At 25.5% G+C, this 25,724-nt stretch overlaps 11 protein-coding genes and 1 non-coding gene across 12 annotated transcripts; 4 read left to right on the forward strand and 8 right to left on the reverse strand.

Annotated features, from left to right (window-relative positions):
- Positions 1-17: 17 nt before the first annotated feature.
- On the reverse strand, positions 18-1,823 carry cgd4_1610 (Ser/Thr protein kinase; the record flags this gene model as incomplete). Its single annotated transcript, XM_625757.1, has 1 exon — positions 18-1,823. The coding sequence occupies one exon, from the start codon at positions 1,821-1,823 to the stop codon at positions 18-20; it is 1,806 nt and encodes a 601-aa protein (XP_625757.1).
- A 1,220-nt stretch (positions 1,824-3,043) lies between these two features.
- On the reverse strand, positions 3,044-4,246 carry cgd4_1620 (hypothetical protein; the record flags this gene model as incomplete). The annotated part of the gene is made up of 1 exon (XM_625758.1): positions 3,044-4,246. One exon carries the CDS (start codon positions 4,244-4,246, stop codon positions 3,044-3,046), a length of 1,203 nt encoding a protein of 400 aa, XP_625758.1.
- Positions 4,247-5,143: 897 nt separating this feature from the next.
- cgd4_1625 lies at positions 5,144-5,239 on the reverse strand (the record flags this gene model as incomplete). Its single annotated transcript has 1 exon — positions 5,144-5,239. It is a non-coding gene; the product is annotated as a snoRNA (small nucleolar RNA).
- Positions 5,240-5,903: 664 nt separating this feature from the next.
- On the forward strand, positions 5,904-6,542 carry cgd4_1630 (hypothetical protein; the record flags this gene model as incomplete). The annotated part of the gene is made up of 1 exon (XM_625759.1): positions 5,904-6,542. One exon carries the CDS (start codon positions 5,904-5,906, stop codon positions 6,540-6,542), a length of 639 nt encoding a protein of 212 aa, XP_625759.1.
- A 186-nt stretch (positions 6,543-6,728) lies between these two features.
- Positions 6,729-8,591, forward strand: cgd4_1640 (hypothetical protein; the record flags this gene model as incomplete). The annotated part of the gene is made up of 1 exon (XM_625760.1): positions 6,729-8,591. One exon carries the CDS (start codon positions 6,729-6,731, stop codon positions 8,589-8,591), a length of 1,863 nt encoding a protein of 620 aa, XP_625760.1.
- A 618-nt stretch (positions 8,592-9,209) lies between these two features.
- On the forward strand, positions 9,210-9,527 carry cgd4_1650 (possible thioredoxin H-type of possible fungal or plant origin, small protein; the record flags this gene model as incomplete). Its single annotated transcript, XM_625761.1, has 1 exon — positions 9,210-9,527. A coding segment is annotated over one exon (318 nt), but the record flags the coding sequence as incomplete, so codon positions are not given.
- A 376-nt stretch (positions 9,528-9,903) lies between these two features.
- Positions 9,904-10,251, reverse strand: cgd4_1660 (small nuclear ribonucleoprotein, putative; the record flags this gene model as incomplete). The annotated part of the gene is made up of 2 exons (XM_001388022.1): positions 9,904-10,041; positions 10,111-10,251. Coding segments are annotated over 2 exons (279 nt in total), but the record flags the coding sequence as incomplete, so codon positions are not given.
- A 498-nt stretch (positions 10,252-10,749) lies between these two features.
- On the reverse strand, positions 10,750-11,349 carry cgd4_1670 (hypothetical protein with signal peptide and 3 to 6 transmembrane domains; the record flags this gene model as incomplete). The annotated part of the gene is made up of 1 exon (XM_625762.1): positions 10,750-11,349. One exon carries the CDS (start codon positions 11,347-11,349, stop codon positions 10,750-10,752), a length of 600 nt encoding a protein of 199 aa, XP_625762.1.
- A 568-nt stretch (positions 11,350-11,917) lies between these two features.
- On the reverse strand, positions 11,918-12,928 carry cgd4_1680 (conserved hypothetical protein; the record flags this gene model as incomplete). The annotated part of the gene is made up of 1 exon (XM_625763.1): positions 11,918-12,928. One exon carries the CDS (start codon positions 12,926-12,928, stop codon positions 11,918-11,920), a length of 1,011 nt encoding a protein of 336 aa, XP_625763.1.
- A 197-nt stretch (positions 12,929-13,125) lies between these two features.
- Positions 13,126-17,829, reverse strand: cgd4_1690 (myosin; the record flags this gene model as incomplete). The annotated part of the gene is made up of 1 exon (XM_625764.1): positions 13,126-17,829. One exon carries the CDS (start codon positions 17,827-17,829, stop codon positions 13,126-13,128), a length of 4,704 nt encoding a protein of 1,567 aa, XP_625764.1.
- Positions 17,830-18,352: 523 nt separating this feature from the next.
- On the reverse strand, positions 18,353-20,398 carry cgd4_1700 (GNog1p. GTpase; the record flags this gene model as incomplete). The annotated part of the gene is made up of 1 exon (XM_625765.1): positions 18,353-20,398. A coding segment is annotated over one exon (2,046 nt), but the record flags the coding sequence as incomplete, so codon positions are not given.
- A 715-nt stretch (positions 20,399-21,113) lies between these two features.
- Positions 21,114-25,514, forward strand: cgd4_1710 (Low complexity protein; the record flags this gene model as incomplete). The annotated part of the gene is made up of 1 exon (XM_625766.1): positions 21,114-25,514. One exon carries the CDS (start codon positions 21,114-21,116, stop codon positions 25,512-25,514), a length of 4,401 nt encoding a protein of 1,466 aa, XP_625766.1.
- Positions 25,515-25,724: the final 210 nt, after the last annotated feature.

Genomic DNA, 25,724 nt, shown 5'->3' on the forward strand with positions numbered 1-25,724 from the left:
AATAACTATTATTGTTTCTAAAAAGAATTATTATTAATATTATCATCACTATCTGAATCAGATAATGAAAATTTAATACTTGATTGTTCATTATCATTATAGTCATAATTATTATTATCTTGTATATAATTAAAATTGATTTTTTCCATACTTTTATTTTGTTTTTGGGAATTGTTAACATGAACAGTTTCTTCACTTGTATTTTTCGAAAGATAAAAAATATTAGGAACAATTCTTGGTATAATTTTTTGTTTGAAGAATTCAATAATATTAAAACTATTATTAAAATAATAAAGTTCTTTTTCAATATTTTGAAAATTATTATTGAATATTTTAATACTTTTCTTTTTACTAAGAATGAAAGGATGTTGAAGAAGTTTGTAAGAGTCTGGTCGTTCTTTTGGATTAATGATGAGCATATTATTGAGAAAATCAGAATAATTCTTTGAAAATGATTTAATTTTATTAATAATAGAATTATTTCGTTGAATTAATTGATGATCATTTTGATTTTGGTTGACTACTTCTTTATCTGATGTGGATTTATTAGGATTAGTATTACAACAAGATTCGTTTTCTTTTATTAATAATTTGATATACATTTCTAAAGTTTTTTCATTCTCTGTAGTATTATGAGTTAAATCAATATAATTGGATGAATTATTTGATGGTAGAAAGATTTCATAAATATTGGGAATATGGCCAGTAGATAGTTCAAGTAAAGTTATACCAAGTGACCAAATATCAGTTAAATGGTCATAATCTTTGGATTGAATTAATTCAGGAGACATCCATTGTAAAGTACCAGATGAGATTTTAGGTGTATGATATAAAACGGAATCAAGAATTTGTGAAACACCAAAATCTAAGAGCTTAACTTGGCATGTATTATAATCAATCATAATATTATTTGACTTAATATCCTTGTGAATTCTTTTATATCTGTAATTATAATTGTTTAAAATATTTAAAACTTTAAGAATTGGTTCGCAAATAAAACATATAAGGTTCTCAGAAAATGGTCCATATGATTTATAAATATCTCTTAGAGTATATCCAGAAATATAATCAGTAACAAATGCAAGATAATGTGGATTAATGTAGAATGATTCAATATAGTTAATTACATTTGTGTGATTTTTCATAGTTACAAGGATATTAATTTCATCATTAAGTTGATCAATAATATCAACAGTAGTATTGTGATTTTCTGAATGATAACTATCGGTTTTTATTTGCTCAAAATTGATGATTTTTAAAGCTACCAAATGATCATTTGAATTTTCTTCTTTTTCTCTCATTTTTGCCAAAAATACAGTACCATAATATCCATATCCAAGTAACTTAATGATATGATAAATGAAATTATGAGACTCAAACTTGTTCTTTTTTTTTATTAAATTAATTAATATATCATTAATTTGTCGATGTTTAATAACCAATTGATTTTTGGTTGGAGAACACTCTTTATTATTATTATTATTATTATTATTATTATTATCTTCAATATCTTTATCAGAATTTGAGTCAGAATCTAAGTAATATTCTTCTCCATCCTCTCCATCAGATTCAAATTCATATTCATTTCTATCTGAATCCTCCTCATTTTTGCTTTTGTAAGAAACACTACTTGAGCGACTGATATTTTCAAATGTTTTTGTTCCAATTGAAGATTCTACAGGAGAAAGAAAATCTGTAAGGGAATCTTTGCTGGTTCTTTTATCAAATTCATTATTTTCAGTTCTTAATTCAGAAAGATCACTAGAAAGATAGCCATCAAATAACCACCTGATTTCTGAATATATTTCAATATTATCTTCCATATTTATGACTTAGATTAAGTTAAGTTTAAATAAACTTTTATTCATAAAATTATTATTCAAATATTTATATTATTAGTGATAATTTTTTATTCTTAACTATTCTTTTGCTTAATTTATTTTACTGGAATTTCAGGTATTTTTTAAAAACCTTTGAATAATTATTCTGTTTCAGATTATATTTCATAATCAATAAGAAAATATTCTTTTTTTACTATTTATATATATTGAATGATATCTTACCACTTTTATATGCCATATCATAATTTAATTAGTATAGGAAATTTTATATGCCAATAATACAGGAAAAAAAAAAATCAAGTAATTCCATAAAGTAGGTATTAAGGATCCTTTTGTATTTGAATTCAAAGAAAAGTTTCTTGGTTCATATCTTTAATATAGTCTGAAAATTATATAATAAACATTTATATTAAGTGTGCAATATTGACGCATAAATTTTAATTTAATATTATATATTAAATAAAATAAAAATATATTGCTAATTTTATTTCAAATAATACTTCAAAATATTATTCCCATCTTATTCTATTAGCTTTAATTTGGTTGATTTGAGTTAATCAATTTCTTTTAATGAATCTTGCAAATTCTTCAAAAAGAACAATAATTCTGTTATAAATACAAATCTGTTGATGGAAATTAATTCATTTATTTATTTGAATGAATTAACATTAAATTGTTAGTTTTAATTTATTAAATAAACTCAATTTTTATATTTTATTATAAAAATAAAATTGTATTGAAATAATTTTTTTTTTTTCATGCACAAAATTAATATTTTGGAAAATTACGTGTAAATAATTTTAATACCGGCACATCCACATGTAAAAATAATAAATAATACGAGCAAAAAAGAAAAAAAAGAGAAATTAGTAAAGATAAATTTAAATAAATATTTTGAAATAAACTAATTGAAAACGTTGAAACTTCCTATGTAGGATTTCCTTTTTATTTACTTAATAATCATAATTCTTTTTTTAAATAAAATACATCTTTTTTGATGGAAATCTGGCCATTACTTTCTTGTAGTATATGGTTAGTAATTAAGGCTTAATTTTGAATCATCATTGTTTCATGAAAATAAGTATCATAGTTGTTTAAAAAAATTTATATCAAGTATAAATAGAGAAATCATTTAAAAAATTTTAACTATAAAAATTATAGGTTACAGAATAAGTAAATGAAGATGATAGTAATATCTGCAATTAAACGTGTTCAAATTCGATAGAAACTCCAAACTGTGATACAATTCTTCTAATTTTCATTCTTGTTTCCCAATCGTTTTCAATTGTAAATCCTTTCTTAATATTATCTCCATATTGAGTATCCCATACTTCAAGTTCTGTGATTTTTTCATTCAAATAAACAAAAGTATCCTCACTTGGAAAGAATGATTGAAAGGCATCATGTAACATCTTTGCATTAATTTCATCAACAGTCTGACTATTTTCCTTATTATTATTATCTGCATATAATTTTTTGATATTTGAGATAAATCTTAAAGCAATACCTGCAGATAGATAATAGCATACCCAATCTACAGTATGTGAAATAATAATATAATTAGCATTATATTGACTCCTATTATCATCTTTTTGATATACTCCAAGTTGGTTTTCTGATGAATCTGAAAAAGCAAAAATTGGAATTTTATTCTCTTGTTGCATAATCTTAATGTAAATCCCTTCCAAATTTGAGCAATAATGGTTAATTCTTAATCCTCTTGAATTTCGATAAATCCCAGTATCTAATTCTCTACTTGGTCTACCTAATACCATTAGTAAACTAAACTTTTTCTGAATATTATCCAAAAATTCTTCCCATTCAGAATCTATACCTGGATCTGGAACAACACCTATTACGTATGTTTTTCTTTTTTCTAAATTTAAATCTTTAGGTGCATAACCTACTTCTTGATTAATATCCACGTAATGTTTGAATAATTCATTATTGCTTAAAATACTAGAAATTACTGGCTGATTTATTGAATCTGTCATAATTACTACAGTAAATCCCAAATTAGAAAGTGCATTTGAAAGTACTGCTAACCCTGACAAACCATCTTTTTCTGTAGGTGGTAAATGGCTTACATTATTTGGAGATAATGCGAATAACCCTATTACATTATTTGTGTCTGAATCATTATTCAAACTTATTTCATATAATGTTTTACTTACTTCGGCTATACTTGATAATTTAAGTTTATCTGCATATTCTTTGATGCTTTTTCTAGGAGAAATTGTATCTTTTAACTTTAATTGGTCGTATTGTTTTAAAGCTTCTTCTAATGTCAATACTTGGCTCATATCGCCATAATAGCTTGGTAATGGCTTTACTTCCTCCAATTTACTTATCTCTTTGTTCTCCACTATTTGAACATTTGCAATATTAATGTTATTTTCAGTCATTATCCTTCTATTACTCCTTTTTCTTTATTTCTTGATTCCAAAACAGCTAATTAGCGATATTTTTAATTGAGAAAACTAAATTACTTTATTGTACTCTTCTTTCGTAAAGATTAGTCCTTAAAAAAGTTGTAATTATTTTTTTTTCAATTAATAATAACTTTATAATATTTTCAAACTTATTATTTTACTGAATTTTCTATGTTAAATTTACTAATAAATTAACTTATTATTTATTTTTGCTCGAAATTATTTAGAGATGTTTTTTCTTTTAATTTATTTTTATATATTAACTATTAATAATATATTTACTTAAGTTAAATTTTTCTATTTTATTGAAATATTCTGATAATGCAACTTTATAATTTAATATTTATAATTTAATTTCTCTATATATTATTGTTTGACTGCCCCCACTTTCTTCGTTTTTCTTCAATCACACACTAAATCAATTATTATTTACTTTTAATATTACTATTTACATTCACTTCAATTAGATGTACGTATTTTATTTGCGCATTTTTTTCACTTTTCAGAAGTTGATTATATATATTTATATATAGATTACTTAATAGACGTATTAATTTTAAAGATTATTTTAATCGCTCGAAATTGCATTTCAAAAAATCATTTTTTATATTGGAAATAACACTCAATTACTTATTGCAAAAATGCAATTGGCGCCTATTTTGAAATGAAAACCAACGAAATTGTTGTATATTGAGAGTAATTTCAGTCAAATGATTGATGGCAAAATTGTAATTAGTTACTAAAATAAAGAGTGATTTAGCAGGAAGAAAACAAATACAAGTTTTAAGCGAACAAGATAATATGTGAAGTGGTGAATATATTTGCTATGTAACTTTGTATTCAGTTTGAAAGAAAAATAAACAATACTAAATTCAGAGTTCCACTCTTTCTCCATTATATTAACAATAATATTTGTTAGTAGTCAGTAGACCGTCGTGATTGAGTAGAACATAAATCATCACAATAAAGTATTGTTTTTTTTTTTTTTTTAAATAATCATCAAATTATGTTTATATATTTATTATAGCATTTTTTTTCAATTGAATTAAATTAGGTTTTATTAATAAGTACATATATGAATATATTGCAAATAGAAAATGTCATATTCTTTAAAAAGTTGATATAATCGATTTTTTATAAAATTAGCTTTAATATAAGGCTCATAGTATATAATTTATAATTCTCTCTTCTGAATAGTCCTAAAATTATATTCAATAGATAAATTTCTTCATTCTGAAAAATGGATTTTTTAATATATTTATAATATATTAAAAATAATAAAAGTGATTTACGAAAAATAAACAAATAATATTGATTTTAAATATTTAAACACTTTGTTAATATTATTGTTAATAAACAATCCTTAAATGACTATACTAGAATAAAATAAATTAATGTCTCACGCGCCTAAATTATTTATTTTAATTTATGTCATGCATGACTTTAACAATGTGGACAAATTAACAATATTAGAAAAAAAATAATTTGCATGTATTTTCCTCTTTTTAATAAATTTGAAAATTGAATAAAATGAAATTCGACAAAAAATGTTTTAATTGCATGTAATGATTTAATGCTTTGTATTAATGCTAAATAATTAAATATATAAATAGTGCTAATTTAATTGAAAATGAACGAAATTTATAAATGGTTGATACTAAAAAGGTTATTTGGAGAAAAAAAGAAGAGTTTAAATGATAATTCCAAAAACTTAGAAAAAACAATGAATAAGAGTGGCTATTGCAGTGAAATTGCGAAGAATGATTATAAAAAGATGGAAGTTGAAATATTAGGTGAACCAAGAATAAGAAGAACATGCTTATCACCCAGGTCTACACCAATTGTATTGGAAATTAACTTTTGCCCCAAATTACTTAGTGAGGAAAAAAGTTTATCAAAATCATTGAAAGTAGAATGGGGAGCAACTCATGATGAAATAGTTACAAAAAAATGTTTTTATTTTAATAATAAACAAGAGGAAAATAATTGTGAAAATTTACAAAACTATGAGAATGAATTAAGTGTGGCATATTTGGGAAGACAAAATAAAAGAGTTTATTTGGAGAAAAATGAGTCAATCGAGATGAAAATATTAGCTAGAAATGACGATTTTGATTCAACAAAAGTTAATTTATCTAAAAAAAGTAAATTAGAAAATACTCATTCAAGACATCTAGATTTGGGAGAAAACAATAATAATATTAAAAATTATGGTAATGGCGGATATGAAGATTTGGTACTAGTGGAGGAGTGGTTATTTGAAAATTAGGTGTGGTATTATTAATTTATTTTTGTGAAATTAGAATTGCAAAAAACGATTTATTAATTTGCCACATTTAATATAAAAAAAATGATAAAATGCAAAATTCAATTTAATGCTGAATAAAAAATAGGAATAAATATCAAAATAATATATGCAAGAGGATTTTCAATTATTTTTTGGTAAATAAAAGGAATGAATATTTTAATTAATGATAATATTCACGAAATTAGGAATATTTATGAACCTGAGAATGAAAATGAGTTCATTAATAAGAACTATAGCATTATTGGTATTAATAAAAGAAGAAAAACAGCATGTGAGAGGGAAGCCATTTTTAATAGATTAATATTAAATAACCCAAGTATAATTAGCGTTGATAAGGCATTACTGCCTGGAACTTGCGTATATTGCAATATTTGCCMAGTAAGGATTATATTAAATCCAGCATATTATTTGAATAATTGGAGAACGCATATGAATGGAAAACTGCATAAAGCATTATCAAAAGCAGTTGGTAGTCCACAGTTCTTGGACGAAGTAGACTTTTGTTTAGAAAAAGAGGAAGATTCGTACTTTGATTCTGTAAATGTATTGGGTTATGACAATAATAATATTCAGTACATAAATAGCGATCACAGCAATCAAAATRATAACATTAATATAACTAACTGTATGGAAAATTATGATTTAATGATAAAGAATCCAAGAATATTATCATATATTAGTGATTCAGCTAAAAACAATAATGAAATTATTATTGACAGCATTGAGGATAATATTACACAATATGGAACAAATCAATTTGACAATAAAGTTATGGAGATATTAGAGGAAGAAAATGATAACAAAAGTAATTTAGAAAGTTTAAATATTAGAGAAATGAATGATGAAGATATATCCAGAAGTAATATTGATACTATGGGAAGTGAATTGGAAATAAAAAATCATATTCAACAAAATAACATTCAGATTGAAAAACAAGAGTATGTAATACATCCATTAATATCAAATTTAGGAATGGAAAAAAATCAAATAGCTCAAGAATTTAGCTTTATTTTGGGAGATGAGTTATATAATACTGGATTATATTCACACAATTCTGAAATGGTTGATAATAATACTAATACCAATAATAATAGCAATAGCAAAATATTATACGATGATGAAACTCTTCATGATAAAGGGAAGTTATTAAATAGTAATTATTTACAAGTTTATCAAAATGACGCGAGTAAAAATAGTAATATTACCTATAGCGAGAGTGATTTGAACTTGGATAAAAATAAGACAACAAATAATGTCGTTAAATATTTTAATACAAATATAATTAATAGCTTTGACAATTTAAATAAAGTGGAAAAATTACAAGATAATTTATTAATAGAAGAAATTAATGAAAGTAAATTTCAAAACAATTTAGCCGTTAGTGAAAACAATCGTCAACTCAATAATAATTATTTATCATTAGGGATACCAGTAATTTCTCCAATAATAAGAACTAACTTTGAACAAATTGGAACATTCTATTGCCCAGGAATTAATAAAGTTAGATATTGGGCAATGTGTTTTATTGGTTCTGAAAGATCTACGGAACCTGAATTTGATCTAAGTAATTACAGTGATACAAGACGAGTATTCTATAAACAGTCAATAATTACAAAAGTAAGTCCAAATCACGAGCCAGAACATCAAGGAGTAGTTCATCATCCTAATTGTTTGGAAATTGTACCGAAACCTAATGAACCATGCGAAAGGTGTAGCTTATATATTAATAACAGACAATTGGCACGCGTTATTAGTAAAAGAGCTACTCGATTACAAGAGATGTGGGATAGGGTAGTAGCTGGCGAAAGTATTATAAACGGAGGTAAGATCCCACAGTCTATTATTTCCGCATATAATCATAGGATAGACCACTGGTCTAGATGTAATGATCCCTTAGAAGCTATCACACGAGCTCTTGCTGGTTGTAGACAAAGAGACTACACCAACTTCTTTTGGAAAATACGAGAAAATTTACTAAAAAATTCCAGATTAATTAGGAATCAATTATAACAAAATAAAAATTTATTAGGTTTAATACGCACACAGTTTCCCGCCTAAGGTTGTATTCATTGTTAACCCCTCAAATTAATAGAAATGTTAAAAATTGTAAATAATATATTTGGGGATAAATTAATTAAATATAATTATGCGTAAATTTTGTATCAATTTTTTTTGGGGGGCACGCATATCCAATTTTTGAAGATTCTTATATTTCAAAATTATATAATTCCTTTTTTTAAAAAATTTTTGGGTGTCTATAGCAATTACTTGCTTTCTTTTTTTTTTTTTTTTAAAGAGTCATAAATATTTCTTAAAAATAAATAAATATGCCAGTTCACAAGGTGACTTCAGTAGATGGTAAGTTTTGATGAATTCGATTGAATAAAATTGTTGTGAGTAAACAAAGTGTGTTGGATAGAGGAGATTGAGCTGAACTGCATATTGGCATTTATTCATGAATGATATTAGAATATATATCTAAAATTGAAGTCATATTTTGCAGCAGGTTATATCTATCTAACTTTGTAACCCAATTTTATTTGATTTTAATGTTTGAAGGGCTTGGAAGTCATTCATAAAAAAAAAAAAAAGAAAAAGTCCTAACTTTCCGTTTTAATTTCTTTTTGATATTTTTTTCCCACAATTTTTGAATTTTTAGAATACAAAGCTTACATCTCAAGACAAGGTCTTGTTGTTGTTGATTACTTTGCCACATGGTGTGGCCCATGTAATATGATTGCTCCAAAATTGGAGGAATTTAGTGAGCAAGTCAAAGATGTCTGTTTTATCAAGGTTGATGTCGATTCTCTCCCTAGTATCGCAGATGCGGAATCGGTTAGAGCTATGCCTACATTCAAATTCTTTTTGAATGGTAAGGAAGTAAAGAGTGTGGTTGGCGCAAATTTCGAGATAATTCAACAAGCAGTTTTGGCTAATAAACCATAATTACTATTAATTGGTGCTAGCTAATCAAGATCTTTATCTTTCCCTTTTTTAAGTGGACTTTAAAATATTCTTTTTACACTGAATGATCGAGTATTTTATTTGTTTTGTATTGCATAATTGTTTTTTTTTTAGATCTTTGTATTTTGTCACTGATTGCTTGTTTGATATATTATAGAATTAACAGTGAAGTTTGATTCTTTGATTCATCTAAACTATGAATTTAAAATTGCTTGTGAAAGAATGGGATAAAAATGAGCAAAAAAGGTTTAAATTAAAATGAAATCATTATTATAATTTGAATAAGAATATTACAATTATTAATAAATATAAAGTTAATTTGAATGAATTTAAATTACTATATAGTTAAATCATTCAACTATTTACATTCACAAATCAAGCTAATGTTTTCACCTCTCAAAAGTAGCTGTCCTACACTAGTTTCTCTTCTAACTTCTTTTTTTGTATATACTTCAGATGCTTGGTCAAGCACGATATTCATATATTCATCAAAACCCTATAGACGTATTAAAAGTTATTTAATAGAAATGAATAATAATAAATAATAAATAAATTGATAGCTTACCTGTATTACTCCCTCTAAAACTAAATTCTTGTGATCATATAACCAAATTTGTACTCTTTGTTTAGATGTAAACAAGTGGAAAATCTGGTTGATTGGTTGCAACATCATTTTTTGAGTCTTTCTCTTTGTTTGAGAATTCATCTTTGTTAAAATTTCTCAATAGTTTACTTCTTTTACTCTTTGAAATTTAAATATTTAATAAAATTATTTTATTTAATATTAATATAAATTTTTATATTTTTAAATATTCCAATTCGTTATCTTTTTAATTTTTTTTTAATTTATAAAATAATTAAATTATATAATAAATGACTATTCCCCACAAAGCCCGCCCAAAACACGTCAACACTAAAAATAATAAAATGCAGTAATTGAAAAAATAATTAGATGAATTAACAGCAAATAATTTTTAAATAAGAATAATTAAACAACCTTTTAAATGATTTGCCTTAGTTAATATGTTTTTTATATTCACATAGAGCTAAATGCATTAATTATATTTTAATTAATAATTGACGATAGATATTTCTCATTACTTTTATATGGCTTTTGATTATTTTCAATTTTTAAGTCCTTATGTTTACTAAGTTCTTTGTTCTAAAATAATCAGAATTTTTTATCTTTAAGTGAATTTTATAATTAGTCATCATCTTTTGTACATCTCCTACACATCAGCATTACCATACATATCATCATTGTAACAATTACTCCAAATGCAATAGTAGTGAAAGACAAAGCACTGGGAGTTGCTGCTCCTCCCATTGCTCCTGGAATACCTCCTTGTCCGGGTACCATTCCCACTCCTTGAGCAGCCATTCCACCAACTGCTGCAGGCGCTCCAGGAGTAGCACCTGCTACCGCTCCAGGAGTAGCGCCTGCTGCCGCTCCAGGAGTAGCACCTGGAACAGCTCCTGGAGCAGCAGCTATTGCAGCTCCTGGAGAAGCTGCTGCCATTGGATTTGCTGCAGCTCCAGCAGGACTTGCACCCGCAAGAGGATTAGCAATGCCAGGAGTAGTCATTGCAGGGTTAGCAACAAGTGGTGAACCTGTTGCACTTTGGATTCCCGTGGAAACTGCAGAACCTGCAAGACCAAGTAAAAAATTACCTAAGCCTCCTTCTTTAAGCCTTTCTTTATATCTTACACATTCTGAATTTCTTGTAATTATTAATAAACATAACGTTATTAACAAAAAGACTGAATTATAAGGTTTTTTTAAAGACCGATTTAAAAATGGCATTATTTTCTGTATTAATTCAGTATTTTCAATTCTCCATTAATAATAATCGATTTCCAAGAGTTAATATTACTGTTTTTACCTTTTTTTTAATATATATTAAAATATATCTATCTATATAAATATAAATATTTATGTATTGTTTAGTTTATTATTTTCAGATTAAATTTTTGTTGAAACGATTAAAAATGTCATTAAATTATTTATATGAAAAATAAAGTAAATTATTATTTAATTTTAGTGTGCATATTATCAGCTAATTTAATTATTTACTTATTTTTTTTAATACAGGGTGCATATTTATTATTTCCAAATTTAAGAAATACTTTTTAGATAGATTTTTGCTTTTAGGTGTTTTGTAATATATATTCATATTCAAACAATTAATTTCAATAATTGAAACTTTATAATATTTTAACCAAGAAATATTGTTAAAAAAATATTAACCACTTAAGCCTAAATCTTATAATCACACAATATTAATAATTACATATAGAGTAAAATAGAAAAACCAACATACTGGCGCCAAATTTTAAAATTAGTAAAATTGATAAATTAAGTGTAAATCTAATTAATTTTTTTTAATAATAGATGTTGATTCTAAAGAATTTCTAGTATGATTAATGTTTCTATTAAAACAAAATGTAGAGGATAATACAAAATAGTTTCCAATAATTAAAGCAATAATGAAGCCAAATATAAATAGTGCGGATTTGAAGGAAATTTGATCAAGGAATGTATTAATAATTTCGCCAATAATTTGAGCTGTAAAAATAGACTTTCTTGCAATAATTGTGGGATTCTGTGACATACATCTTTCCCATTCAGTACATTTAGATTCCATTGCTGGCACTCTTTGTTCTGGGTGGCATTTATTATCAACATAGTGTTTTGAACATATATTCATTTCATCCAATATGTTAGTGATTGAAATTTGAATTTTTGATTCAATATCATTTTTAATTACAAAGATTATTCCAAATATTATATATAATGTGATAAAAACTATTATTATGTTAAAAATTAGCCGAATAAATTCGTGTGTATTATCAATATTCATCCTTTTTAAAGAATTAATATATGAATTCTGATTCAGACCATGAGAAAGTTGATTAAATGAATTACAATTAAATTTTTCTGAATTGAAATCGTTATTTATAGCTTTGATTTCTCTTTTTTTAAGTAAATTTAAACCTTTACAATAATAATTGTTATTACGTGGTGGTAGGGAATTTGATCTATTTGACAAGGTTTGGTTAATTTTATTGCAATTATTGCCAATATATTTATAATTAATTGTTAAATTTGGCTTTAGATTGTCGTTGTTTTCTTTATTCAATTTTTGATCAATTGGTTTAAAACTATTTATAAAATCAGTTGTTTTTATATGCTCTGAATTCTTTTTGTTATCAAAATTTAGAAAGTTATTATCAACTAAGCCATTACTACTTTCATCAATTATCATTGCATTGATCATATCTTCATCAAATTTCTCTTCCTTTAAAATTTTCGGACTTAATTTTAACATTAATTTCTGACTTAACTCCTCAATTTCTAACTCTTCTAATACTGTATTACTCATATCAACATTATAATCAATTAAAATAAATATAAACAGCAAATAATTAATATAATTAATGTATTTTTTTTTTAATGCTAAGTTACTTTGTTTTCTTAATTCTAATAATTGAAAATCATCTTTGATTATTAATATTAAAAGCTTGGCGCCAATTAAATTTCTATAAAATTTACTTGTATTAATACAAGTATTTATTTTTATTAATATTGCTGCTTTCTTTGCTTCATGATATTGTTTCTAAAATTTTCCTGGACATCCTTCAGACTAATTTTCTTTGAGTTCGAATCAATAGTCTCTGAGTTTTGCAAATTTGCATTTAAAGCATTGGCTTTAATATCAGAATCTAAATGATTGTTTTGCTTTATATTAATCGCTAAATTTGGAATGAATACTGTGGGTCTCTTGATCCCAGTTTTAATGTTATTATTCATTTCATTTTCATTGTTATTATTAGCATTTTCAAGTTTGATCAAATCATCTGAATTAATAACAATATTATCTTCTTTCAATACATCATCAATAAATTCAGCCTCAACCAACTCATCTTGTAATGATTTAATACCTTCAATTTCTTTTGAATCAACATTATTTCCAGACATATAATATATTGAATATCTTTTTCTTTGACCTCTCATTGTTGATGTACATAGTAATGGAGAATTATTTTGATCAGTTTCATCATCCTTTTCATCATTATTTGATAAAATTCCTCCTTCATAATTAGATATAGATGCTCCTGTTTCTTCTAACTCCATTGGTTCATCAAGTTGTGTTATTAATGTATTTGCCTTTGCCTTCTTCCTATTATTCATCTTTAAGTGGTCGTTCAAATATAATGTATCATTCTCGATATCTTCAGTAAATTCATTCCTGCTCCTCTTGGCCTTACGTTCTGAGGAGTTTTTCGATATAATTTCATTCTTGCTCTTTTCTTTTTCCTCCCTTTCGACTCTTTCTCTTTCTTCTCTTTCAATCCTTTCCTTTTCTTTCCTTTCAATTCTCTCTCTTTCGATCTTCTCTTTTTCTTCTCTTTCAATCCTCTCTCTTTCAATTCTTTCTCTTTCAATTCTCTCTCTTTCGATCCTCTCATTTTCCTCTTTTTCAATTCTTTCTCTTTCTTCTCTTTCAATTCTTTCTCTTTCTTCTCTTTCAATCCTTTCCTTTTCTTTCCTTTCAATTCTCTCTCTTTCGATCTTCTCTTTTTCTTCTCTTTCAATCCTCTCTCTTTCAATTCTTTCTCTTTCAATTCTCTCTCTTTCGATCCTCTCATTTTCCTCTTTTTCAATTCTTTCTCTTTCTTCTCTTTCAATTCTCTCTCTTTCAATCCTCTCTCTTTCTTCTCTTTCAATCCTTTCCTTTTCTTCTCTTTCAATTCTCTCTCTTTCAATCCTCTCCTTTTCCTCTCTTTCAATTCTTTCTCTCTCTTCTCTTTCAATTCTCTCTCTTTCAATCCTCTCCTTTTCCTCTCTTTCAATTCTTTCTCTCTCTTCTCTTTCAATCCTTTCTCTTTCCTCCCTTTCGATTCTTTCTCTTTCTTCTCTCTTGATACATACATATCTTCTCAATGCTTTGCAAATCTGTATACATGCATTTTTTCTCTTAATATGTCTATATAATGAAAAAAATTTAATTGAACATCTTATCATTACTAAATAGTTATTACATTTCTTCCTCAACCAATGTTTATATAAAGAATTAATGCACTCAATTTTCCAATCCATAGAATTCTCTTGATCACATTTTTGAATAAATTGTTCAACTTTATCCAAAACATTAAATTTAAAAAATACTCGAGTTAATCCAAGTTGGTAATCAATTTTATCCTTGTAGCCCATGTACTCCAATAATAAAGAAACAAAAAGTCTTTCATCTCTCAAGAGCAATTTTGCTTTGAATAATATGTTATTTTTATCATTTAAAGTTAAATCATTCATTGATTCTTGGTCACCAAGTTCAGTATTTATCTCAATAATTTGTTTAAAATAGTTATAAATTTGACTGTAAGGAACTCTACAAGGATAACCATAAATCATAATATTAAGAATTTGTAAGATCCCACCAATTTGAAGCTGTTTATATACCTTTAAACTATCAAATTTCAAAGAAATCTGCTGATTATTTGGTTTTATACATCTAATAAAATGGCTTTGAGTAGGATATAATTCATTTATTAACATATTCTGAACTTGTCTAACAAACATGCTTGAAACACTCTTATTCTTATTTGTATTCATTGGTGTTGGCACTTGATTTGTATTTTGATTAATTAAAGTTGTCAATGCATTCATTTGCAAATTATTTTTCTCAACAAAATTTGATATTCCATTTAATGACAAAATACTCTTTCTAACCAAACTTGTATCGGACATTGGACTATCATCGTTAAATATTGCATTATTTTGATTAATATTTTCATCATCTTTGAATTGCACAGATCTTTCATCCTTATTCACTCTATTTAATAAATTATACTTAAATTTATTGATTTCTTGAATTGTATTTATTCTTGTATGTATTATTTTCTCAATATTTCCTGATAAAAAGTCTGTATTCTTTGAAATAAATTCATTACTTGTGTACTTAACGGGACCTGCAAAATGATTTATTGTAAATGTCTTTTCAAGATTAAGTTTTTGAATTTGGATTACTCTTCCAATAGAATCAGACAAATCATTTAACTGAGGCAATAAATTATTTGTGTTCATTTCATCCTTATTATTGCATATTGATCCTCTATTTATACTCATTCTGATATTTGAATTACTTTGTAATTTATTTAGTGAATGAACTTTATTACAAAATGCATGATCCCTATTTCCTTTCATTGGTATCTTTCCTGTTTCATCAAGAATTGATATAATATTATATGGAAGCAGGCTCAACATTGAATTATTATACTGAAATTTCTCATAAAATGGATGTGGTGTGCAACTATTACCATCACTTCTTGATTCATTTCCATCTATTTCTGTGTTATTAAGATACTTTGGATTTACACCACTCATGACTGTACAAACGAATGACTGATGGAATAATAAATCCATTACATTTGCTGATGGAGTTGTCGAAATACTATTATTTATTCCCTCAGTTTTATATAATACTGTATCTCTATATAGTAATTGTTCCAAAAAGAAGCTATGCAGTCTTTCATTACAATAATTAATCAATAATTGTTCAAAACTATTCACATGGTTTGGTTCCAAATCTTCAAATCCAAAAATATCCAAAATACCTATTGAATTATTTTGGTCTGATTTATTCATAGAATTTTCACTATTTTCGAATATATTCTGTTTTAACGCTATATTTATTAACTCTACGATTAAATTAAAAATCCATTCATAGAGATATCTGGAGATACTATCTCTAGTATATATTGCCTCTGAATACGATAGCCTTTTCTTAATTTTCACGATACTTTTTGTAGTTAATAATTCGATCAATTCTTCATTGCTCATTTTACTAAAATCTGAATCAGAATCAAAGTTGTAATTCCATATTTGTACGATTTGGTTTATTATTGATATTGACTCTTGAGTAAGCTCACATTCATCTTCATCTTTATTTTCAACAGGATTAAACTCAATATTTCCTAACAATAAGATTGTGTATATCATATCGTATATCAAATCTCTATTATCCTCCGAAACCCCAATTGATTGAAAGCAATCATTAATTATTTTAATATTATATGGAACAGATTTCACAATTTCTCTCAAATTTTCACTTTTTAATGAGTTTTTACCGATACTTTGTCTAAAACTTTTTGAATCCACAGTCTTCAAATAATTAAATTCTAGAGAAGAGTTATCACACGTTATTCCCCACCTAGTTTTCTGCGTTTCGTTTATTTCATTTAAAATATGATAGAAAATATGATAATTCCTTTCATTATTTGGAAGGTGTACTACTCTTGATTTTGCAAGCAAGTAAGTATTTATGGATGCATTAATTATTTTCCCGTTTTCATCAAATCCAAGTTTCATATACTTTCCAAATCGTGATGAATTATCGTTTCGAATTGTTCTTGAATTCCCAAATACTTCTAACAACGGATTTGAAGAAAGAAGACAGTTTTCAATAGTTGATAAATGAAGTCCCTCCACTTTATCAACAATATTATTAGTAGCATTTTTCATTCTTTGTCTATTGCTTACATAACTCAAATATTTCAATACATGCTTTGAAGTTTCAGTTTTTCCTGCTCCACTCTCTCCTGAAATTATTATTGATTGAGATCTATTATCCTTGAGCATTCTCCTATACGTCCATTCTGCTATTGCAAATGGGTGAGGTTCCATATTCATTATATTCTTTCCTATGAATTCTTGTGCAGTTTCATCGTTATAAATATCATACTCCTTATATGGATTTACTGCAATCAAAATTCCTCCTGCAAAACTGTACATTGGATACTTCGGAAAATCGTCACCACTTCTAATTCCACTCAATTTCATTTTTTCTTCACTATTGTTTTCTGTTACATTATTACTACCTTTTAACATATCATAACAAACTTGAATATTTCTTATCACATTACCGATATTTAGATTTCTCAGCTGTGAATTATCCTTATAACCAAATCCATCATCTGCCTTATATACAAATTCCTTATCTACATAAAAATTAATTTTAGCATCTTCTATTTCATCTCTAAATTCACCAATATATTCACATAAATATATTTTCTGTTTGGAATCGTAAGAAATTACGCATGCAAATAGAAATGCATCCAAATTAGATTCAACATTTTCAATTTCAGATTCAAATTTATTTAAACCTTCCAAGAAAGCCTTTGCTTTTTTTTCAGCCAATTTATTTGATAACTCTATTGTATGTGGATTTGCTCTGGAATATATCCAAACTTTATTCCCTTTACTTATTTCATTGTAATTTTCCATTATATAGTTATTAATTCTAGAATATCTCTACAATAATACTATATATTATATATATTATATATAATATATATGATTTGTTTAATATTTTTTGTTAAGTTTTGCTACGTTCTTCTTTATGCCACATAAAAGTACTAATTTTTGCTTATTTTTGACTAAAAATGACTTGCAGAAAGAAATTTGGATTACTTGTAAAATATTATACTTTTCTTTATAAAATATTTATTTCCTTTTATATTTTCCTTCTTTGGTAGTTTTTTTGTTAATTTTTTTATTTGCTTGTCAAAAAATTTATAATATAAACATGCTTTCACACGTAGGTAACTTGTGGGGTGGCGGGCTTTTCATCAGCCTATTTCTTATATAGATTTAATTCTATTTGTGCTTTATTTAGCATTAATGTTAAAGATTATAAAAAATGTTCGACTAGAATAAAGATTAATTTTGTGTATTTATTCTTATTAAAAGTATAATAATTGTTAAACTATAATATCTACTTTTCCTAGAATTTACAAATATTGAATAATTATCTACGGTCGGTTTTACCCATACCACGTTTTCCTGAAAATAGATGCATCGGCATTTTAGTTGGAATACTTCTATCAGCTTCTCCTCTTCTAGCAAGCTTTCCAAGTTTAGACTGAGACTTTCTACGTAATTTCTCGGCTTTTTCTTGCTGTTTACCAGGTTTAAGTGAAGCATCAATACGATTGGGAGCAGGACTGTGGCCTCTAGGTAATCTTTTCCTCTTTAATAATTCTCTGTTTGCATTTTCATCATTAACCAACATTTCAATATCTTCATTACCCGTAATACTTCTTGATCTTTTACTTCTTAATAAAGAAATTTGATCAGAAACATCATTTACTGCCCTTCTTGTCAAAGACCTTCCTCTTTCTCTCTTATTCTCCTCTTTTCTTGCAAGACTTCTACCTCTTTCATAAAGCTTAGATACATCATAACCTAACCCATCAAGTTGATTTGTTAGTTTTGTTAATTCACCAGCAGATGCCTGTCTAGCTCTTCCTCTAGGTAATATAGGCGCATTTCTTGCCTTATTGTCCATATTTTCTCTCCTCTTAAGATTAATCTTATTGTGTATGTTTTTAAGAGCTGTTTGCGTTTGCTCCCATAGCTTTTCATCAAACTCTTGCGATGGATCATTCATTAGTAATATCTCCTCCTCCTTTTCAAGTTCCTTCAATTTTTCTTCAATATCAGGATCGATAAAGTCAATAATATTTTTGCCATCCATAATTTCTGGAACCAAATCATATTTCCAATCATCATCCTTAAGAATATACTTCCTATTCCAATCCATTTGATACACACCAGCACCACCCATTTCCTCTTCAAGCTCCTTTTCTAGTGGTCCGGATTTTGTTCTTGATTTAATTTCCTGAGATCTCTCTTGTATTACAGAATCAGGTATGCAAGGTGGCCTGTCTTTATTTAAAGGCGTTTCTGCAATATGGAGCCTTCTTGAAATTGCATCAACTCTTTTAGTTTGTACTTTAATTTCTATTCTTTTTTGAAGAAGCTCATTACATGCTCTATTTTTTGCTTCTTCAACTCCAACTTTTTGCATTGTTGACATAGTTAAGAAATCAACTACTTCAATCTTTCCTCCATTTTCATTAGATTCTCCTTCTAATCCTGTCTTAAGCTCTTCAATCATCTTCTTTTCTTCTGGTGATAGATCATCTACTGAACGAGAATCAATCTTGTTTAATATAATAAATACTGGTTTATTTCTAAATAAAGTTTTGATAGAATGGAAAAGTTTAGTTTGTTTCTCAATACTATAGCCACATTCTTCTGAAATATCGACAAAATATAAAATGCATGAATGAATATGTGCTAATGCTGTGATGGCTGTCATTTCTATTGTATTCCTTTCATCTAATGGACGATCTAAAATACCAGGAGTATCAATTACTTGCCATCTAGCATAGTTGTAATCAAAGTGACCAACATATAAAGATTTTGTAGTAAATGCATATGGCTCAACTTCAACATTAGCATGAGAAACACAATTGATAAAACTACTCTTACCAACATTTGGATAACCACATACTATTAATGTTCTTGTTGTTGGATTAATACTTGGAAGACGTCCAATATGTTGCCTAACTTCTTCTAAGTACTCCAAAGGCGCCTGTAACTTCTTTAAACAAGTACACATTCTACCTAATGCAGCTCTTTTTAACATTTTACATTTATATGGACTGTCTGCATATTTTAATAATCTCACATAATCTTTTGCCAAAGAATCAATAATATTCTTCGATCCAGAAATATGGCCTAATGCAAGCTTATAATGATCCCTATCATATAATACATTACATAGATCTGAATAAAATGGATGTATCTCATCTAATCTTGGAAATTGCGTCAATATCATGCCTAATCTATCATGTATAGCTTGCTGGCAAAATTTTACTTTTCTCATATAAAATGATCTTATTCTACTAATTTGAAATTGCGGATGTACTTGAGTCGGAGTCTTTCTTTGAGTCTTAGATAATACAATATCTATTAAGTCCTTGCTATTTGGTATAATAGTAATATCCTAATAATAAACAAAGATATATTAATAAAGTTCATGCAGATTAATAATTTAGATTTTCAACTTACCTTAAATCTATGTCCTAAACTTGTTGAACTCATTTTGATACTTTTTTCTCTTCTTCAATATTCTTTTTTATTAATATTAATTTTTAAAACCTGTTAATTTCCACTTAATGTAAATGCTTGATATTTCTTTTTTCCAAAAATTGAGATATATTGTTATTCTATTTGTTTCTTAAAGTCTAGGTTATTGTCTTTTAATCAAAAAAAAGAATATTTTTAATCAATTCATTAACCTAGTCTTTTCCTGACAATTTTTGAAAATTGAAAGTTTATTTATTGGCTCCATATAATTTATTACTTATTAGACTATTAATTAACTATCTCTCTATTTTTGACACTTTTAATTATTTAAATTATTATACAGTTAGCTTTGACTTTAAAATCATTATAATATATACATTTATATACACTTTTTTTAATTAAACTTGAATTAATACCAGTATACTATTTTTATTATTAGCCGCTAAAACTTTAGGCGGCATCTTTGGTCAATATTTATTTTGCCACTAAAAATTTTGAATAAAAAAAATTACATGTAAAGTAATATTAATAATAAATAATAAAATTATTAATATTATAACTTCCATTCCAATATATAATAAGTCAATTTTATTGCTCTATATTTATATATTGATAATACTAAGATAGAGGTGATGAAAGATAATATTAAATTTTACCAGTTTATTATACCAAAAAAGGATTCTAATTTATTAAAGTTTTTAAATGATGTTGAAATAATATACAAAGATGATGAAGCAGTTTTGTGCATTAAAAACAATAAATTCTCATTAGGTTCAAATAACGATGGAGTCACTTTTAATTCAATTATTAATTATCTCCAGGAAGATTTACTAGGAATATTTAAATTCGATTCAAATAATGAGAAAGATCATTATTCTGAAGCTGGAATTCCATTAGGCTTATACTATATGCTATCTATATCATATTTATGGTCCAAAATTATTCATATTCCTGAAAAAAAAATGTTTCTTGGCTTAATTTTAAGAAATATTGAAATTTTGAATCAATTCTTGATAAATAACACTGAAAAATCTCACATAAATAATTTATTTAATATGATGATTTTTTGTATTACAAATATTGTAATACAAGAATTTGATATTCTTGAATCTTTGATTAATGAAGATAAAAAAAAACTTGAAAGTAAATATTATAATACTAAGAATATGAAAAACACTAAATCAAGAAAAAGAAAGAATTCAAAATTTAACTATGAAATTGATGAAGATGATGATTCTTTTAGTGAATCTGAAACAGAGTTTGATAATAATGACTCTTTTGATAAGGATCAAGTAGAGAACACTGATTTTGAAATTAATTTCAACGTTGAAAATATTCAAAGTAGTAAACTGCTCAAAGATTCGTCCATTCTTGAAATTTCATTTCTATTAGTAAAATATTTAATCAAACTTTCCAAAAATTATATAAATATTAATTTTTCCACAATTGGTCTCTCTGAATGGTCATTAATACTATCTCTTAGAATTATTAATCTTTTGAAAAAACTAGTCGCTGAATATGAAATTGAAGCCTTCAATAACAAAAGTAAAATCAATCTTGTTAAATGGGAAAATTTGTCTGAAAATCTATTAATAAATATATTAAAATCCATTATTATTACGAAAAAATGTAAAGAAACGGATGAAGATGAAAATTTAAATAGTTGTTTATTTGACATTATTACGAATTGTTTTATAAATGGCTCAATTGACTTAATATCCAATGTAAATAATGGCAACAACCCAAATAATCGAAATAATATTATTGTTAAAGATTTTCCAAGTTTTATAACAACAATTACAATACAAATTAGTGAAGAATTATCTAATAGTCTGTTTGTATATATCCTTGAAAATCTTGGAATCTATTGGATTAAAATGGATAAAATTGAAGATATAGGTGAAGATGATAACATTATTGTATATATAAGTTCGTATGTAGAGTCTATTTCAGTTAATAATCCAAACACTATTTTGAACAACATTTCATTAATCAGAAGAATTCTCAAAGTAATGATTTCCTATAAACTTAGATCATGCTTTATTTCAAGTATTGCAAATTCATTCATTGAAATGAAAAATAAAAATTCAATTGAATCATGTTATAATTTAAATACAAGCCAAAATATTGATGATAATAATAATTCTATTGATTATACTTTAGAAAACAGATCACAAATTATTGAATATATTGATTTATTGCTTGAAAGAATTTATGACAAACACCACAACTGTCGAACGAGATCTATTCAGTCTATACAAAGGTTATTTGTTAATGATATTATTCCATATAGCTTTTTTATAACTATTCTTAAAGAAATAAAAATGAGAACTTTAGATGAATCTTCCCATACTAGATCTTCATCATTCAACTTATTAAGAACAATGATTAGAAAAGCTACGGAAAATTATTATCATCTACCATTGAATCATGAACAAATTTCCTGTCTATTAAATAACATCAATAATGAATTAAATCATTTTAATAAAAATACCATTGATGATTTAAATAATACAATTATTAAATCAAATAAAAATAATGAAGAAACTCAATCACAAGAATTAATTGATCAAAATTTCTCAAAGAAGAAAGAGTCTGAATATGAATTAATGAAAATATTATTATTGGATGCAAAAGAAGTTTCTTTAATTGTGGAAAATATTTTGGATCAAGTCTGTAATAATGGAATTTATTCAAAGATTAATTCTGATGTTTCATCATGCATTCTTTTTATTTGTGAAGCCGTTTCTCTAAATATAAAAAAAGGTCAAACATTTCTTTCAAACGTATTAAAATGTATTTGGAGGGTTAATAATGTAAATATTTTAAACTCAGTTGTACATGGATTCTTCATTATAATGTTTAATAATGTCTCCAATTTTTCAAATCCTGATAATCAGGAAAATTATATTCAAAATGAATTAGAGAATGAAGATCAAAATTTAAAGCTCCAATTTAATGAAAAAATAGTAATAAATCAAATTGCAGTTAAAAATCTTCTTAAAGTGGTTGAATTATTTAGTGAAGATGATATGATGAATTTTTCAAAGTTATTGGAGCATTTAACCTCAAAAAATACACAAATATCTAAAAAATATACTCAGAATTTTGATTTATCTTTGCTGAAAAACTATACTATAAATGAAATTTCTTTAATCATAAATAATCTATCAAATTTAAGTATTGAAACAGAAAAGAACTTAAAATCATTACTTGAATTACTTTTGGTAATTATGAAAGTTGAATCTTTGAATAGTAATCAAATGATTGAAATCGATAACAAGAAAGATTCAAATTTTGAAATTATTTATCAACTATTTTTGGATTCTGCATCAAATAAGAACTATTCAATTTTTGATTATTCAATTGAATGCTTGAATTTAATTAAAATAAATAATCAAGATTATATAAATGAGATTTTATTAACTTATATAGCAATTTTATCAAATTTTGACTACAGACTAATAAATAATTCTCTTTTCATTAATATTATTAATTCAGTATTTAATTTAATAGCAAATCCATCAAATATTAAATTTTTGTATATTAAAGAAAATAAATCAAAAGTTTTATATATCGACTTTTTTATTAATAAACTATTTGGCTATTTTCATAAAAGACTTATAAATTCAAAAGAATTAAGTATTGTTGAATTATCTCAAATAACCAACTTATTGAGTCATATTGTATTGAAATATGGAAATTTTGTTGAGAATTTATATAATAAATGGAAATATTTACATTCAGTCAGTCAAAAAAACGCTTCAGAAAAAACTAAATTACTTAAAGAAAAGAATAATGAATGCGGAATAATTAATTTAGAAGAGGAGTATTTTGAATATATTCAAATGATATTAGAAAATCAACTTCTTTCTAATGATAGCATTTTTTATTTTATTGTACCAATCATTAATTTACTATCAAGAGATCCAAGTTTAATCACAGATTTTAGTAGTATTAAAAATGGTGAGAGTGATCTTCAGTGGCAACTTGATTACTCCAGAAATTGTGCATTGATTTCATTATGTAAATTAACTTCATTAACAACCAAATTATTAAATATTAATGAAAAGACGACAATGAATGATATTTCTGGCCAGAACTTTAATATAAATTCAAAATTATCAAATTTATTTGAAATGCCAAACATACAATTAATATTTTCTTTTCTTTATAACCCATCTTCATTTAATTTTATTAGTAAAGGTCAAATGGATGATATAATGCTAAATATAATACTTTGTACAAATGACTTGTTAATAAGGTATCCAAATATTATTGATCCATGGATGGAAAAACAGTATTCTCTTTTGAACTTGGAAGATAATTCTAATAATACAGAAATTAACAGTTTAAAATATAATATTATGTTGATTATTAATTACTTATTGAATATAGGCTTCATAAAGCCAAAAGATATATTATTGTTGAGTTATCTCAAATGCATTAACAAAAAATCAGAATTCAGTTCTGAGCTTTCCAGTCTTGCAAACTCATTCTTTCAAGAATTTTTCAAGGATTTGAATAATCAACTTGCCGTAAATATTATTTCACTATTAATTAACCAGCTGGCACTGGAATATTCTAATAATTATACTGATAAGACGAAAACTCAAACAATTATTCACCAAACTCACTACTTGCTTCATTTTATTAATAATAAAGATATTGTTTGTTCTGGGCTAATTCCTAAATTTTTTTCCAGAATTTCTCTACTTAATGATCCAAAAGCCATTGAATTGTACGTTATTGCACTTGAGTCACTAAAACTAGGCTCAAAAACTAGGTGTATTAGCAGGATTATTGAAAATTTGAATTTGATTACCTTCCATATTCAAGAATTTGATTTTTTAAAGCAATATTTTGCAAAAATTCTTCAAAATCATATAAATTCTAGTCAATGCGATACTAATTCTGAATTACTTTCATTATTGAATGAGGAAAATTTGGCAAATTCTAAAACTAATTCAAACCATATTAATGAGGGAACAAATCAACTAAGTTCTAATGCTGAAAATAAACCAAAAAACTGAATATTAATTTTTAAATTTAATTATATATTAATATATTCTGTAAACGCAAAGTTAATTTATAAAAATATTTTATTATTTTCTAAAGAAAATACTTTTCAAAATTCTACTGCATGCATTTTTGCATTACGTGTAATTTGAATTGAAATTAATAAATGTTTACTTAAAAAATATATATTTACATATATATATATATAGAATAAACTGAAAAAA

Source organism: Cryptosporidium parvum, chromosome 4, assembly GCF_000165345.1.
Source record: "Cryptosporidium parvum Iowa II chromosome 4, whole genome shotgun sequence".
NCBI lineage: Eukaryota > Apicomplexa > Conoidasida > Eucoccidiorida > Cryptosporidiidae > Cryptosporidium > Cryptosporidium parvum.